The sequence below is a fragment of the Dipodomys spectabilis genome, unplaced genomic scaffold (genome assembly GCF_019054845.1).
Source record: "Dipodomys spectabilis isolate Male_0828 unplaced genomic scaffold, ASM1905484v1 ptg000071l, whole genome shotgun sequence".
Taxonomy (NCBI): domain Eukaryota; kingdom Metazoa; phylum Chordata; class Mammalia; order Rodentia; family Heteromyidae; genus Dipodomys; species Dipodomys spectabilis.
This window is the reverse complement of record NW_024870748.1, coordinates 7,122,995-7,136,386: the sequence shown is the minus strand read 5'-3', so window position 1 is coordinate 7,136,386 and position 13,392 is coordinate 7,122,995. Positions and strand designations below refer to the sequence as shown.

At 45.7% G+C, this 13,392-nt stretch overlaps 1 protein-coding gene across 2 annotated transcripts in view; it reads right to left on the bottom strand.

The window, feature by feature from the left end:
- The window catches only part of Bcorl1 (BCL6 corepressor like 1), an 81,146-nt gene that overhangs the window by 20,086 nt on the left and 47,668 nt on the right, over positions 1-13,392 (bottom strand). For both annotated transcript variants that reach the window (XM_042682447.1, XM_042682448.1), the window contains 2 exons: positions 9,697-9,920; positions 3,908-4,129 (listed from right to left, as the gene is read on the bottom strand). In XM_042682447.1, coding sequence (XP_042538381.1) covers positions 3,908-4,129; positions 9,697-9,920 — 446 coding nt within the window. The remainder of the gene's footprint in view (positions 1-3,907; positions 4,130-9,696; positions 9,921-13,392) is intronic.

Genomic DNA, 13,392 nt, shown 5'->3' with positions numbered 1-13,392 from the left:
ATCTTGAAAATCTTCACATGGGGCTGGGAATGTAGGTTAGTGGTACAGTGCTTGTCTAGCATGCATGAAGCCCTGGGTTCGATTCCTCACTACCTCATAAACAGAAAAATGGCAGGGATGGACAGAGTGACTCCACTTACACCACATAAGGCAGTGGCCAAGTGGTAGATTGCTAGCCTTGAGCAAAAGAAGTGCAGGGACAGTGCCCAGGCCCTGAGTTCAAGCCCCAGGATTGCAAAAAAGAATGTCCACATGTTTTCTATACAGTATTTCCAAACCTTTACAATTTTTTTTCTTTTTAAACATCAAAGGGTTACCAAGTATGTCTACAAAATCTAATAAAGCAGGGTCTTTAGATCTGAAGCTTTGGTAGCTGCTGACACATATATTGGATGCAGGTATGGCTTAAAAGTGGTAGAACACTTGCTGAGTATGTGAGTGGGCCGGAGTTCAATTTTCAATATATCACACACACACACACACACACACACACACACACACACACACACACACACACACACACACAAACTTTTGTCAGCAAAGTTACTTCTGATCCTCCATTGCCAGGACCGCAGCTCTGGGCCATGCTCGTGTAATGTAGAGAGATTTCTTATGACCAAAAACACTCATGGACATGGTGGTTATTGAGGTGAGATCTTCAGAGAGTCTTCCCTGCCCACCCAAACCTCACATACCCAAACCTCATCTTTCTGAGCTTTGTGAGCCAATCCCAGAGTAGGAAACTGAGACACAGGGTGGCAAGTACACCTGCTGATGTGAAGTCAAGAACAAAGAGCAAATAATTGTTTTAAGTACCATTCCTAGATGCTGGACTCAGCAGGAACAGTGTTCATGCCAGAAAATCAGTTCCAGCCCTTCCCTTAAGTCAGGATTGTTCCAAGTGCAATCCAGTTCTCATTCATTCATACTTTCATGCTAACCTTCCTTGGGCTGAACAGGTATGACCAGAGGCAGAACTTAGGCAATGTAAGCACCCTAGCTAGTGTGGGATAAGGATGTGAATAAGCTGTGATGGGGAGCTGGCAGCCTTATGGGTGACCTGGTTTGAAAACAAGTTACTTGCTAAGGCACTGGAATCAGCCATCTCTGGTATGGGGCACTCCAGCTCTTCCTTTTGGCTGACCTAGAGCAACTGTGTGCCTATTGCAGGCACTGCTACCAATGTACGGACACTGGCCTGCTGCCTTTACCTGAGACACACTGGGAAAAACACAAGGCTTCCATCCTTACCAATGCAGATGTCCACCTCTTGCCCAAGGCCCCAGACTACTCCTCCTACCCACCCAACAGCCTCTAGCAAGGTCTTCTTTGCTCCTCTAATGGCTGCCTATTTCATATTTTTTTCTCTGGTGAAAGAAAAGTATCCTTGAGGACAGAAATTAGTCATCACTCTCCCTTCAGGTCTCCCTTGGCTATCATGCAGGCACCACACTGTGTTCAAGAAAGATGCCCTGGGGGCTGGGAAGGTGGCTCAGTGATAGAGCGCTTGTCTTGCATGCCTGAGGCCCTGGGTTCGATTCCTCAGCACCACATAAGCAAAAAGAAAAAAGCCGGAAGTGGCACTGTGGCTCAATTGGTAGAGAGCTAGCCTTGAGCTGAAGAGCTGAGGGACAGCACCCAGGCCCAGAGTTCAGGCCCCACGACCGGACCCCCCCCCCCCAAAAAAAGAAAGATGCCTGGAGGGCTGGGAATGTGGCTCAGTGGTAGAGTGTACATGAAGCTTGCCTAGTGAACATGAAGCCCTAGGTTTGATTCCTCAGTAACACATAAACAGAAAAAGACAGAAGTGGCACTGTGGCTAAAGTGTGCAAAAGGAACTTAGACAGTGCCCAGGCCCTGAGTTCACGTCCCAGGACTGGCACAAAAAAAAAAAAAAAAGATGCACTGGAGAGGGAAACAGGCTATGTTGGGGACAAGTATCAATGGGAAGGAGGAGAGTAAATGGAGACCATGAACAAGGGTGAAAATATAACAATGAAACCTGTTGAGATTGTTTTATATAATGAGGGAAGGGGGGATAAGGGAGAAGGGGAGAGGGAGTGAGATTGATGGTGTACATTGTATGCAAATTTGGAAATGTCACTATGCATCTCCTCTTAACAATTAATATATGCTAACAAAAATCTTAAAAGAAAGCAGGGCCAGGCGCCAGTAGCTCATGCCTGTAATCTAAGCTACTCAGGAGGCTGAGATCTGAGGATCGCGGCTCAAAGCCAGCCTGGGCAAGAAAGTCCCTGAGACTCTTACCTTCAATGAACTACCAGAAAACTGGAAGTGGGTCTGTGGCTCAAGTGGTAGAGTGCTAGCCTTGAGCTGAAGAGCTGAGGGACAGCACCCAGGCCCAGAGTTCAAGCCCCACAGCTAACAAGAAAGAAAGAAGGAAAGAAAGAAAGAAAAAGAAAGGAAGGAAGGAAGGAAGGAAGGAAGGAAGGAAGGAAGGAAGAAAGAAAGAAAGAAAGAAAGAAGGAAAGAGGGGCTAGGAAGGTGGCTCAGTGGTAGAGCACTTGCCTTGCATGCCTGAGGCCCTGGGTTCAATTCCTCAGCACCACATAAGAAAAAAGAAAAAAAGCCAGAAGTGGTGCTGTGGCTCAATTGGTAGAGCGCTAGCCTTGAGGTGAAGAGCTGAGGGACAGCGCCCAGGCCCAGAGTTCAGGTCCCATGACTGGACCCAAAAAAGAAAGAAAGAAAGAAAAGAAGGAAGGAAGGAAGGAAGGAAGGAAGGAAGGAAGGAAGGAAGGAAGGAAGGAAGAAGGAAAGAAAGAAAGAAAGAAAGAAGCAAAGGACAGACTGGAGGGAAGTATAGAAGGAAGGAGAGAGGGAGGAGTAACGCTAGAGGGAGGGGAGGAGGGGGAGGGAAGAAAAGAGGGAAGAGAAAAAAAGAGAAGGGAAGAGATGAGAAAGAGAAATAGAGAAAGAAAGAAGGAAAAAGAATGAGAGAGAAGAGAGGAGAGAAGGGAGAGGAGAGGGGAGGGAACGAGAGAGAGACAGACAGAGAGAGAATATGAAGTGTTTGATGGGGGAGACATTGTCAGCTCTCCTGTACTGACCACCTTAGCTAGGAGTGGCAGGCAGGCTTGAAACATATCACTTATAGGTATGGAAGGTCTTGAAAGGGCAATATAGTTTGTAACTCAGTAACTACATGCTAGGGGGAAATCATCAAGGTGGAGGACAAAGATACATGGTCAAGGGAGTTCATATCAACAGAAAGTGAGGAACAGAATTGTGTGCCAATACAACCCAATCATGCTAGATGATTAAATTCACTGGCACTTGACAATCAAAAAACTCTGGTTTGCATGAAGACACATATTCATAGACTTGGCTATATCATTAGCTTTCTCATCTGTAAAATAGAAATAAATATCTACCTCTCCAGGTTTACTAAAATCAAAGCTCTTCACATGGCAAAAGAGGTGTCAGCTGACAGCTGCCTTTCTTGCTTTCATTTCCATGTGTAAGGAAGACAGTTCAAGGTGGAGTTAGCTCTGCTTTGCCCCTTGAAGGTGCTCTTGATCCCTCTACCTGAAACCCAGGAAGCTGGAGGAGATGAAGCAGGAGCAATAATCACCCCTTGCTCTTCCATGTCAGAAAGCCACCACACAGGGAAATTTAAGACAACATGAAAAATCCCAAAATCCACTTCCTAGTCTAGGAATGTAGACGATGATATTGTGTTACCATCTCAATTACATTCATCTCAAACTGACATTCAAATGAGCCTGCATTCCCACACACTGAAATCAGACAAGGAGCAAGGCAGCCTCCCAGGCGATGTGGACAATGGAGACAGGCCAGCCTGACACAAGCCCCACAGGGGTCAGTGCAGAGATCTATTCAGGCCAATGGCAGCCAATGTAGCTTATCACCCTGGGATCTCACTTACCTTATAGCCCAGACGAGCTGCCCGCTGCAGTAGGGTCTCACCAGCATTTTTGTTCACTATGAGCCGCCGTGCTTCTGGGGGGATCTGTCGAGCTGTAGGTGACTCTGAGACTTCCTCTGGGCCGGCACTTCGGGACTTAGAGGGTATACATGGTTCTGTGGGCTTTGCTGGGGTGGGAGATTTGACAGATCGTGTTTTCAGCTGGGTCCAACGACCTTTGCCCTGGAAAGCATAGATGCAATCTTTGGTCAGGCTAGGCTGCATGTCTCATCCATCATAGCCATGTCACTCGCCTGCCTAGGCCATCTCACTTGGTTAACAGTACCCCAGATGGTCCAGACCACTGTCAGCTTTGGGACTAGAGGCTGGGCCAGTCACTAGCTATGAGAGGTATTTCCAAGACCAGCACTGCTTCCTGTGCTTTTCTGCCTGTTGGGAGGAAAGGAGGAGAGGTACAAAAAGCATCAGATTCTCAGTCCTATAAACCATGAAATGATGAAGGGACTAGAAAACAGGAGTGGAGAAGATATCCAAACTTCTCCCAGGCACACTGCATGTCTTCTCTACATGCCTCAAACTCACTCATTGAGGTTTGAATAAGCCTCCTTGAAGCTTGGTATCTCTTTTTTTTTGGGTCTGGTCGTGGGGCCTGAACTCTGGGCCTAGGCGCTGTCCCTCAGCTCTTCAGCTCAAGGCTAGCGCTCTACCACTTGAGCCACAGCGCCACTTCTGGCTTTTTTCTTATGTGGTGCTGAGGAATCGAACCCAGGGCCTCGAGCATGCAAGGCAAGTGCTCTACCACTGAGCCACCTTCCCAGCCCGAAGCTTGGTATCTCTTAACTATCGACCAAGAACAGCAGAGACAACTGACTAGAGTCACAGTTCCTAATACCTTCACTCTTGTTGCAAACAATTTCCCCCCCTCCCTTCATCCAACCTCATAGGGTTTTTCCCACCTTTCACCACACCACATCTTCAGATCATGGTCAGGTCCACATGGGGTAGTGGAACAAATCAGCTTGGAAAGCAGATAGGGCTGGGTGTGAAGCTTGCCTCTGCTATTAACTAGCAAGACATGGGGGCATGGCCTCACTTTTTCCTGTGCACAGTGTTTTGAAATACTGAATGATTACTAAGGTTGCAGAACTACCACATGGCAGGAAAGTTCTATACTCATGAGTGACTCCTAGGCACCACCCTCCCTTTTTTCGTGCTTGATCTCAAGGCCTGGATGCTGTCCCTGAGCTTCTTTTCCTTCTGGCTTTTGGGGTAGCTTAGTGAAGATAAGTGTCTCATAGATTTTCTTGCCTAGGCTGGATTTGAACTACAATCCTCAGATCTCAAGCTTCTGAGTAGGTAGGAATACAGGTATGAGCCACTGGCACCTGGCTTTCCCCCAACTGTTATCTAAAATATTCCCATGGCTGTCTTATTGTAGTATACTAGAACTGTGGGGCAGGCGACTTGTCTCTTTCCTTCAGGTAACTGAACAAGAAGGAATTGTGTGGGAGGAGCTATACTCAAGGACTCAAATAGGTGCCTTCCCTGCACCTGGGCAGTTAGGATGACTGAACTCTAAGCTTAGCGTTGGATGCTAGAGCACACATTGTGGTAGCCACCCTCCAAGAGGGCCCTGAGGATCCTCACTCCTGTTCCCCATGCTTTTGTGTGTCCTGTCCTATACTGTACAGCATATCTAACAGGAGACATCACATGACTTCCAAAGCCAGGTCCTCAAAGACACTGTTGGCTTCTGCCTTATTCTCTGCTGGATCACTCACTGTGAGGAAAGCTGGCTGCCCATAGCATGACACTAAAGCAGCCATTTGGGGAGAGCCACAGGGCAAGGGAAGAAGGCTTCCTGGCCATCCACCAGCCCTGACTTGCTATCCATGTGAGTGAACTATGCTGGAAGCAGACCTTCCAGTACCAGTTGAGCCTTCAAATGGATGTAGCCCTAGATGACACCTTGATAGTAAACTTGCCAGACTCCACGCAAGGCCCCCTCATACATTGCTCTTGAATTCCTGAGCTCCAGAAAAGGTGTGGGAGCAATATATGTTTATTGTTATGTTAAGCACTATGCTTTGGTGATTTGTTACACTGCAATAGAGCATACACATACACACACACACACACACACACACACACACACACACACACACACACACACATTTTAACCCAATCCCTCAGAGCATGAAGATCTTACCTAAACTCCATATCTTCTAAACAATTCGATACCATTCTGATGTCTTCTACCCTCTTTCTGCACAATCAGCACAGAAACTCTGAATCATATAACTTGGCATCTGATGCCTCACTTTATTTCCTTACATTGTTTCATAGCTAATTCTCTTTATTTCCCAGTTCTGGGGCTTGCATGCAGGGCCTGGGCACTGTCCCTGAGCTTCTTTTTCAAGGCTAGCACTGTATCACTTGAGCCACAGCACCACCTCCAGCTTTTTCTGTTTATGTGGTACTGAGGAATCTAACCCAGAGCTTCATGCATGCTAGGCAAGCACTCTACCACTACATACCTAATTCTTGACTCCTCTGCTGGACTTTTTGTATCATTTATTTATTTTTAGCAATACTAGGGTCTGAACTCTGCATATTAGGCAGGGACTCTACTACATGAGCCATGCCTCCTTTTTTTTTTTTATTTATTTTCAAGTACAGACTAGAATTTTTGCCCAGGCTGACCTTGGACCTCTTACTTATGCCTCTTGCATAGCTGAGATACAGGAGCACAAAGCTACACTCTGATTTTTGGTTGACATAGAGTCTTGCTAAGTTTTCATCAGAGCTGGCTTCCATTCTCCATTTCCTGAGTATCTGGGATAACAAGCATGAGATACCACATTTGGCTGATTTTAGTTTTCTTTGAGGATAGGTCTCCCCTATGTTGTCATGGCTGGCCTACCAACTCCTGGGCTCAAGGAACTGGTACGTTAGCCTCCACACCCACTTCCCCTGCTAGTTCTTAAACTCCTTGGAAGCACAGTTCATACTGTCAGCTTCTCTTTTGTTTCTTACAACACTAGACTTTGGGCTGAGCGGCACATTACCACAACAAATATGTAATGCTTTGATTAAAGCCAGCTATGTGTAGAACACTGGACAGCCAGAAAAGTTACCTAGAAAGGAGCAATACCAGAAAAAAAAGATGAAGGTCATAGGGCATTTGCTTCCTCTGGTAAATCCCAAATTCATAAGAAACCACAATAAGTCTCCATTCCAAAAAGAAAGAGATACTATCCCTAGGAGGAAGGCATTGGCTATGAGAGTATAATGCTGTTTTAGGTGCTGGTACTAGGGTTTGAATTCAGGATCTTGCAATAGTTTGGCTTGCTTGCTCAGCTGGAGTTCTACCACTTGAGCCATGTTTCCAGCTCAGATTTTTGCTGGTTATTTTGGAGATGGAGGCTCTTAGACTTTTTCTGCTCAGCCTGGCTTGAAACTGCCATACTCTGGATCTCTCCCTTGAGTGGCTAGGATTACAGGTGTGAGCCATTGACAGTCAGCTATAATGCTGCTTTATCATCAGGAGAATGGAATATACAATCAAAGGACTAAAAGATGCTGGGTAAAATACCCAGACTTTTGATAAGCCAAGCCAGAAACCAAAGAATGACTCTTCTTCTGAGGGCTTGAGTGACCAGAGAGCAGGGAGGGGGGAGGTGACTCAAGTGAGAGAGAAACAAGAACAAGTAGGGGACACCCTCACTTGGCTCTGAGCCTCTGTAGGCAGAAGACTTTAGCCAAAGTTCTGATTTAGCATTGCAGAATTGTCCATCTCTCCCTCATTTCCATACCTGCTTCTCACTATGAAGCCCTGTGCCATGGAGCAAGCAGAGCAGGTGGTGGTGACTAGGAGAGAAAGAGAAACAGGGGGAAAAGGGAGGCTCTGGGAAGGAGAAAACTCTCCCCCAAGAGGAACATTTCAGAGGACGTACTACCAGGCAGAACAGCCAGACAGAAGCTTCAGAGTGCACTGCTGAATGTCAGGCAGCTAGTTACCCTTGTGTGGAATGGGGCCATCTAAGAGTCCAAAGAAGAGGAGGGGCCAAGAGCCTAGGACTCACAGCTTTTGCCAGAGCTTCTCAGAGTTGTAATGTTTTCTGTCCCAATATCTTCTGGATACAGACAGAAACCACCCATTCAAAGCCTACAAAGCACATGGACTGATTGGAGCTCTGGGGGTAAACAGATTTGCTCGAAGTCCTAACTAACCATCAGAACCATTGAGGGACTTCATTTAAGTCCCTTAACCACTCTGAGCCTCGGTTTCCTTACTGTAAAATAAGGACAATATACATGCCAACCTCTAAGACCACTGCATGAATAAAGACTCCCAATTTGAACTGTGCACTAAGCACAGAGTTGGGTTATCAGCTCTTTTATTAGGCCAGTCCTTCTCCCACCCAGTGAGTCAGAGGGAATGAATACCAGGCCATGCTAGACCATGCTGGATCTCTGTACCCCAGTTCCTGTCTGGGCCTGAAGCATGAGGATACACACCAACCACTGAATAACACTTTACAGTTATGAAAGACTGTCACAGACATTTCCTCTTTTGTTCACCCAAGTACCCTTCTGAGACTGAAAGGGCACAGAATATGAAATCCAGTTTCAAAGATGAGCAAATAGACTTGAGTACCTTGTCTGAGCTGAACAAGGCTCCAGGCGGAGGCAAGGGGAAAGGAGAGGGAGACAAGCACCTATCTTTTGTCAGAAACGTTCAAGAATCCTTGCTGGAAGCTGGAGAGTAGGAAGACTCACAACCATCCAAACCAGCTCAATATGGTCTCTGTCTCTGTCAGTGTCTCTGTATCTATCTTTATCTAGCTCTCTCTCTTGTCAATGACAAATGAGTACACATTGGATCTTTACTTCTTTCAAATGTAAAGCTCACCCATTGTGAGTTCTGTCTTTTTTGTACTAATGCCAGAAACATCAGACCCAAATGAGATGGTGATTTGAAGAGGGGTCATAGGAATCGGCTTGGCTGACTGATGAGTGTCCACTGAATCACTCCTAGGCCTCTAACAAACACAACAGGCCGGAGAGTAGAAGAATTGCTTCAACTGTACTCTCAAGCAACCTTTTTGTCTGGACATCAAACCTGGCTTCTACAAGTTATTTTTTTTTACCTTGTTTGACTCAGAAAGCTCCATGTAAGTTAAACCCAAACAAAAGTTTCGTGACTGGATGTTTGTTTTGATTTTTTTGGTGCCAGTCCTGGGACTTGAACTCAGGGCCTAGGCACTGTCCCTGAGCTTCTTTTGTTCAAGGCTAGTACTCTACCACTTGAGCCACAGCTCCACTTCTGACTTTTTTGAGTAGTTTACAGGAGATCAGAGTCTCACAGATTTTCCTGCCCAGTCTGGCTTTACATGGTGATTCTCAGATCTCAGCATCTTGAGTAGCTAGGTCAGCCATGAGCCACCGCTGCTCAGCTTTATGGGATGTTGACAGCTATTCAGACTAACATCCTGCCATATACTTTAACTCTTCCTTAACTCAAAGGAGACACAATGTAGAGAAAAAGCCAGCATGTGCTACCCTACGTAGTAAGATATAACTTTAGTTCCCTTTCTTCCAATCTACCCACTAACTCTAGAAATAGTTTAAAATACTTTAATAAATCAAAGTTGATTTGATCCTCTCATCCAATCCCTCCCTCTTTCATCTCTGAGAAGATTCCTGATAGAGGGATTTGGTGGAAAATCAGCCCCTTCTCAGGCTCATGCTCTCCCCTGGATAGTTCCCCTTTGCTAGCCACACACCTTTATCTCTTCTGAGACGTTTACCATGTGCTTGGTCTTGCACTTTCGTTTTCCTGATGGCTTCTCTGAATTTTCAAGGCAGGCTGGCTCCTCTAGGTTATTGGGGAGGAAACCATTTGGTGAATCCGAGATCCCCTGGGCTTTGCTGGACAACAGAAGGTTCCTGTTCCTGAGGCAGTGCTCTGAACTTGGGGAGGAAGTCTTCTGCTTACGAGCCTTTAAATCTAAACAAGAAACAAGAATCACTGTCAAAGAAATGGAACACTGAAAAGCAGTACCAGCCTCTATGATGAACCACAGGACACTGGGGATTCAAATCCCTGGGCAAAGTTGTGTAACTATTAGCTATCAGTATATAGTCCAGTGGTGATTAATCCACTAAATGCTTCTTGAGTTGACATTGTACTTCAATATCCAAGTCCCACGTGGACAAGGAGACAGCTCCCAGCCCTGCCAGCAGGGGGCAGGCCATCTGGCTGTTCCCCAAATGAGGGCAATTTATAAAAGATTTTCCTATAACCCAGAAAAAAAAATCGGAATTGCTTTTCATCATTTTCTCTAATCCTTTCATCTTTTTTTCCTCAAATGCAAATAAATTTAGTGGCTCTGCCAAATTTAATTATCTAGCACACTGGAGCAGGAAAAACATGGTAGAAGGCTTGCCCCACCTGACTGCCCTGTTTGCCACTGTGTAAGGACATAAAGATCAAAGCAACAGAATCTTCCTAAGACCAGATGATACCATGGACCTACTTAGCTGGTAGGCAATGGAACATACCAGCAACAGCTCTAATTCTAGCCACAGTTCTGAACACTAGACATAACATATGGCAAAAGATCGGTATGTCTGTTTAGTGAATTAACTGTTGCCTCAGTTTCTCCCATTTGTGAAATGAAGGGATTGAGATCCAAGAGCTAGCTCTTCTAAGACTGACAAAATTGACATGGATTTTATGGGAGCCATTGCCAAGGACAGATCCAGATGTGGGAATCATGATTCCAGTATGAAGAATTGGCTGTAACTTATGCACAGCTCTTCAGAGGCCAGCTGTCTTACAACTACTTTCTTCCAAGTAAACCTAGTCCACTAGTGGGTCTGCAGCCTGTCTAAAAATTGCTGTGCTAGATGGTTTGTAATGATACTTCCAGACCACTAGTCTAGAACACTAATCCAGAGCTTTTGACACAACATGTTTGAGCTGAGGCAAAAGAGGAAGGAACAGAACTGTTAGGAGGACCTCAGGAAGCATGAGGAGCCATATGGCAGTGTTTAGTGCACAGGAAAAGAAATAACCTCTACTTCATCTACCCAGGGCAGGGCAGGGCAGGGCAGGCTCTGGAATTTAGTCAGTTGCAGAGAAATAGGGCTTTATGGTAACACACAATGGAACAGGGAGTAGATGTAACACATGTGTGAGTGCAGCAGACTACTTTAAAATTAGGATGCTCCAAGCCAGTATTGGTGGCTCACACCTGTAATCCTAGCTCCTCAGGAGGCTGAGACTTAAGGATGATGGTTCAAAGCCAGCCTGGGCAGGAAACTCGGTGAAGTTCTTTTTTTTTTTTTTCCCAGTCCTGGAGCTTGAACTCAGGGCCTGGGCTCTGTCCCTGAGCCTCTCTGTGCTCAAGGCTAGTGCTCTACCACTTGAGTCACAGTGGCACTTCTGGCTTTTTCTGTTTATGTGGTACTGAGGAATCAAACCCAGGGTTTCATGAATGCTAGGCAAGCACTCTACCACTAAGCCACCTTCCCAGCCCTGTGAGGCTCTTATCTCTAACTACACTATCAAAAACCCAGAAGTGAAGCTGTGGCTCAAATGGTAGAGTAAAATAGCCTTGAGTAAAATAGTTCAGTGAAAGAACCCAGACCCTGAGTTCAAGCCCCAGGATTGGTGCCCCCCCCCCCCACTTCCACCCCCTGCAAATAATGCTCAGTTCAGTGAGCTGTGGTTACTTTGGGCCCCTGCACAGGTAAATAAGGGAGACAGCCAATCCCAGTGTGAAAAAAAAAAGTGACTAGGCTCAGACAGGAGAAGAGTCACTTTCTGCTTCTCTGATATTGTCCTGAAAGACAGGTCACTTTGGTCACTTTCTGCTTCTTTGACATTATCCTGACAGACAGGTAGAAGTAGGTAGGTCTGGAGCTTTCTGAGGAGAAATATGGCTATTAAGCTATTCTCACATAAAGAAGCTATCATCGAATCTGGAGGAAAGTGATCAAATCATGTGCAAAGCCAGAGACTTCAATACAAAAACCCCACAGTGGGAGAATAACTTTTCAACAATTGGAGCTGTCCCTAGATCAAACAGGTACCTGATAACAAGTGTTCTCCCCGTAACTGGAGGTGCTCAAGCAAAAGCTAGCTAGCACTCTGTTACAAATGCTGTGAAGAACCCTCTCTACTTCTGCATTGGGTGGCAAATAGGATGCAGCAACTGCAAAGATCCTTCAGGTTCCAAGAGCCAATTGCTCCATAAGAAGTGTCCAAGCTCAGAAACTGGCCTTCAATAGAAAAAAAAAATCAGATGATTCAAAAGCTCCTCTTCATCCTAACACAAGTGGCTGGGCCAATGGTTTGACAACTCATTCATGACCAATCCATTATGGCTCTAGTAAAAGAAAGGGAAAATTGCCCCACTCACACAGTTGATGAAAATGAGCTCAATTACTCTCTTGAGCATAGGGATTGGTGTCACAGATATCTCCACTTAAACAGAGCCGGAAATGAGGATAAACCTTCTTTGCATTATAGCAAACCTAGAATCTACTACCCATTCAATGTAAGGTTAGTCCATTTTAGCTAATACAGGGACTGTGGATATTTACCAGCAGCTCAGTATGAATACATTATAGGAAACAATCAATTGTTGCTTTTCAAGGGGAGAGGTCAGAGAATGAAATGGACAGACAGTGTTCTGACAGAATCCAGAGAAGTGCTTTTGACTCAATTCGAAATCCACTAAAAGAAATGGTTCTGAACCATACTTAGTGAAGCAGTCTGTGATTAGCTTCATGTGACTGTTTGTGCCTCCATGATCACATTTGATGTGCTCAAATAATTCTGGCTTTCTCTTTGGACTGCCTGTTTCCCCAGCTCAGGTCCAACAAATAAGATGCCACGTTGTGTCACCTTGAAGCTTCACTTCAGGGCCAGGCATAGTGGCTCACACCTCTAATCCCAATTACCAGGGAGCCAAGGGTGTAAAGAAGATTGAGGTCCAAGAGTGGTCCCTGGGCAAAAAGCAAGAGACTATATTTGAAAAATAACTAAGGCAAAAAGGGACAAGAGTATGGCCCAAGTGGCAAAGCATTTGCTTTCTACTGCTGAATAATCTTTGTGCCTTTAACTGAGAAAGAAAAATGTGCTCACTTCTTTTTTGTTGTTGTTGGTTGTGGGGCTTGAACTCTGAGCCAGGGCACTGTCCCTGAGCTCTTTACTCAAGGCTAGCACTCTATCACTGAGCTACAACGCTACTTCCAGTTTTCTGGTAGTTAATTGGAGATAAGTCTCACAGATTTTCTGCTTGGGCTGGCTTTGAACCATGGTCCTCAGTTCTCAGCCTCCTAAGTAGGTAGGATTACAGGTGTGAGCCGCCTGATGCCCAGCTCCCACTTCTTTTTTTTTTTTTTTTGTCGGCCGTGGGGCTTGAACTCTGGGCCTGGGCGCTGTCCCTCAGCTCTTCAGCTCAAGGTGA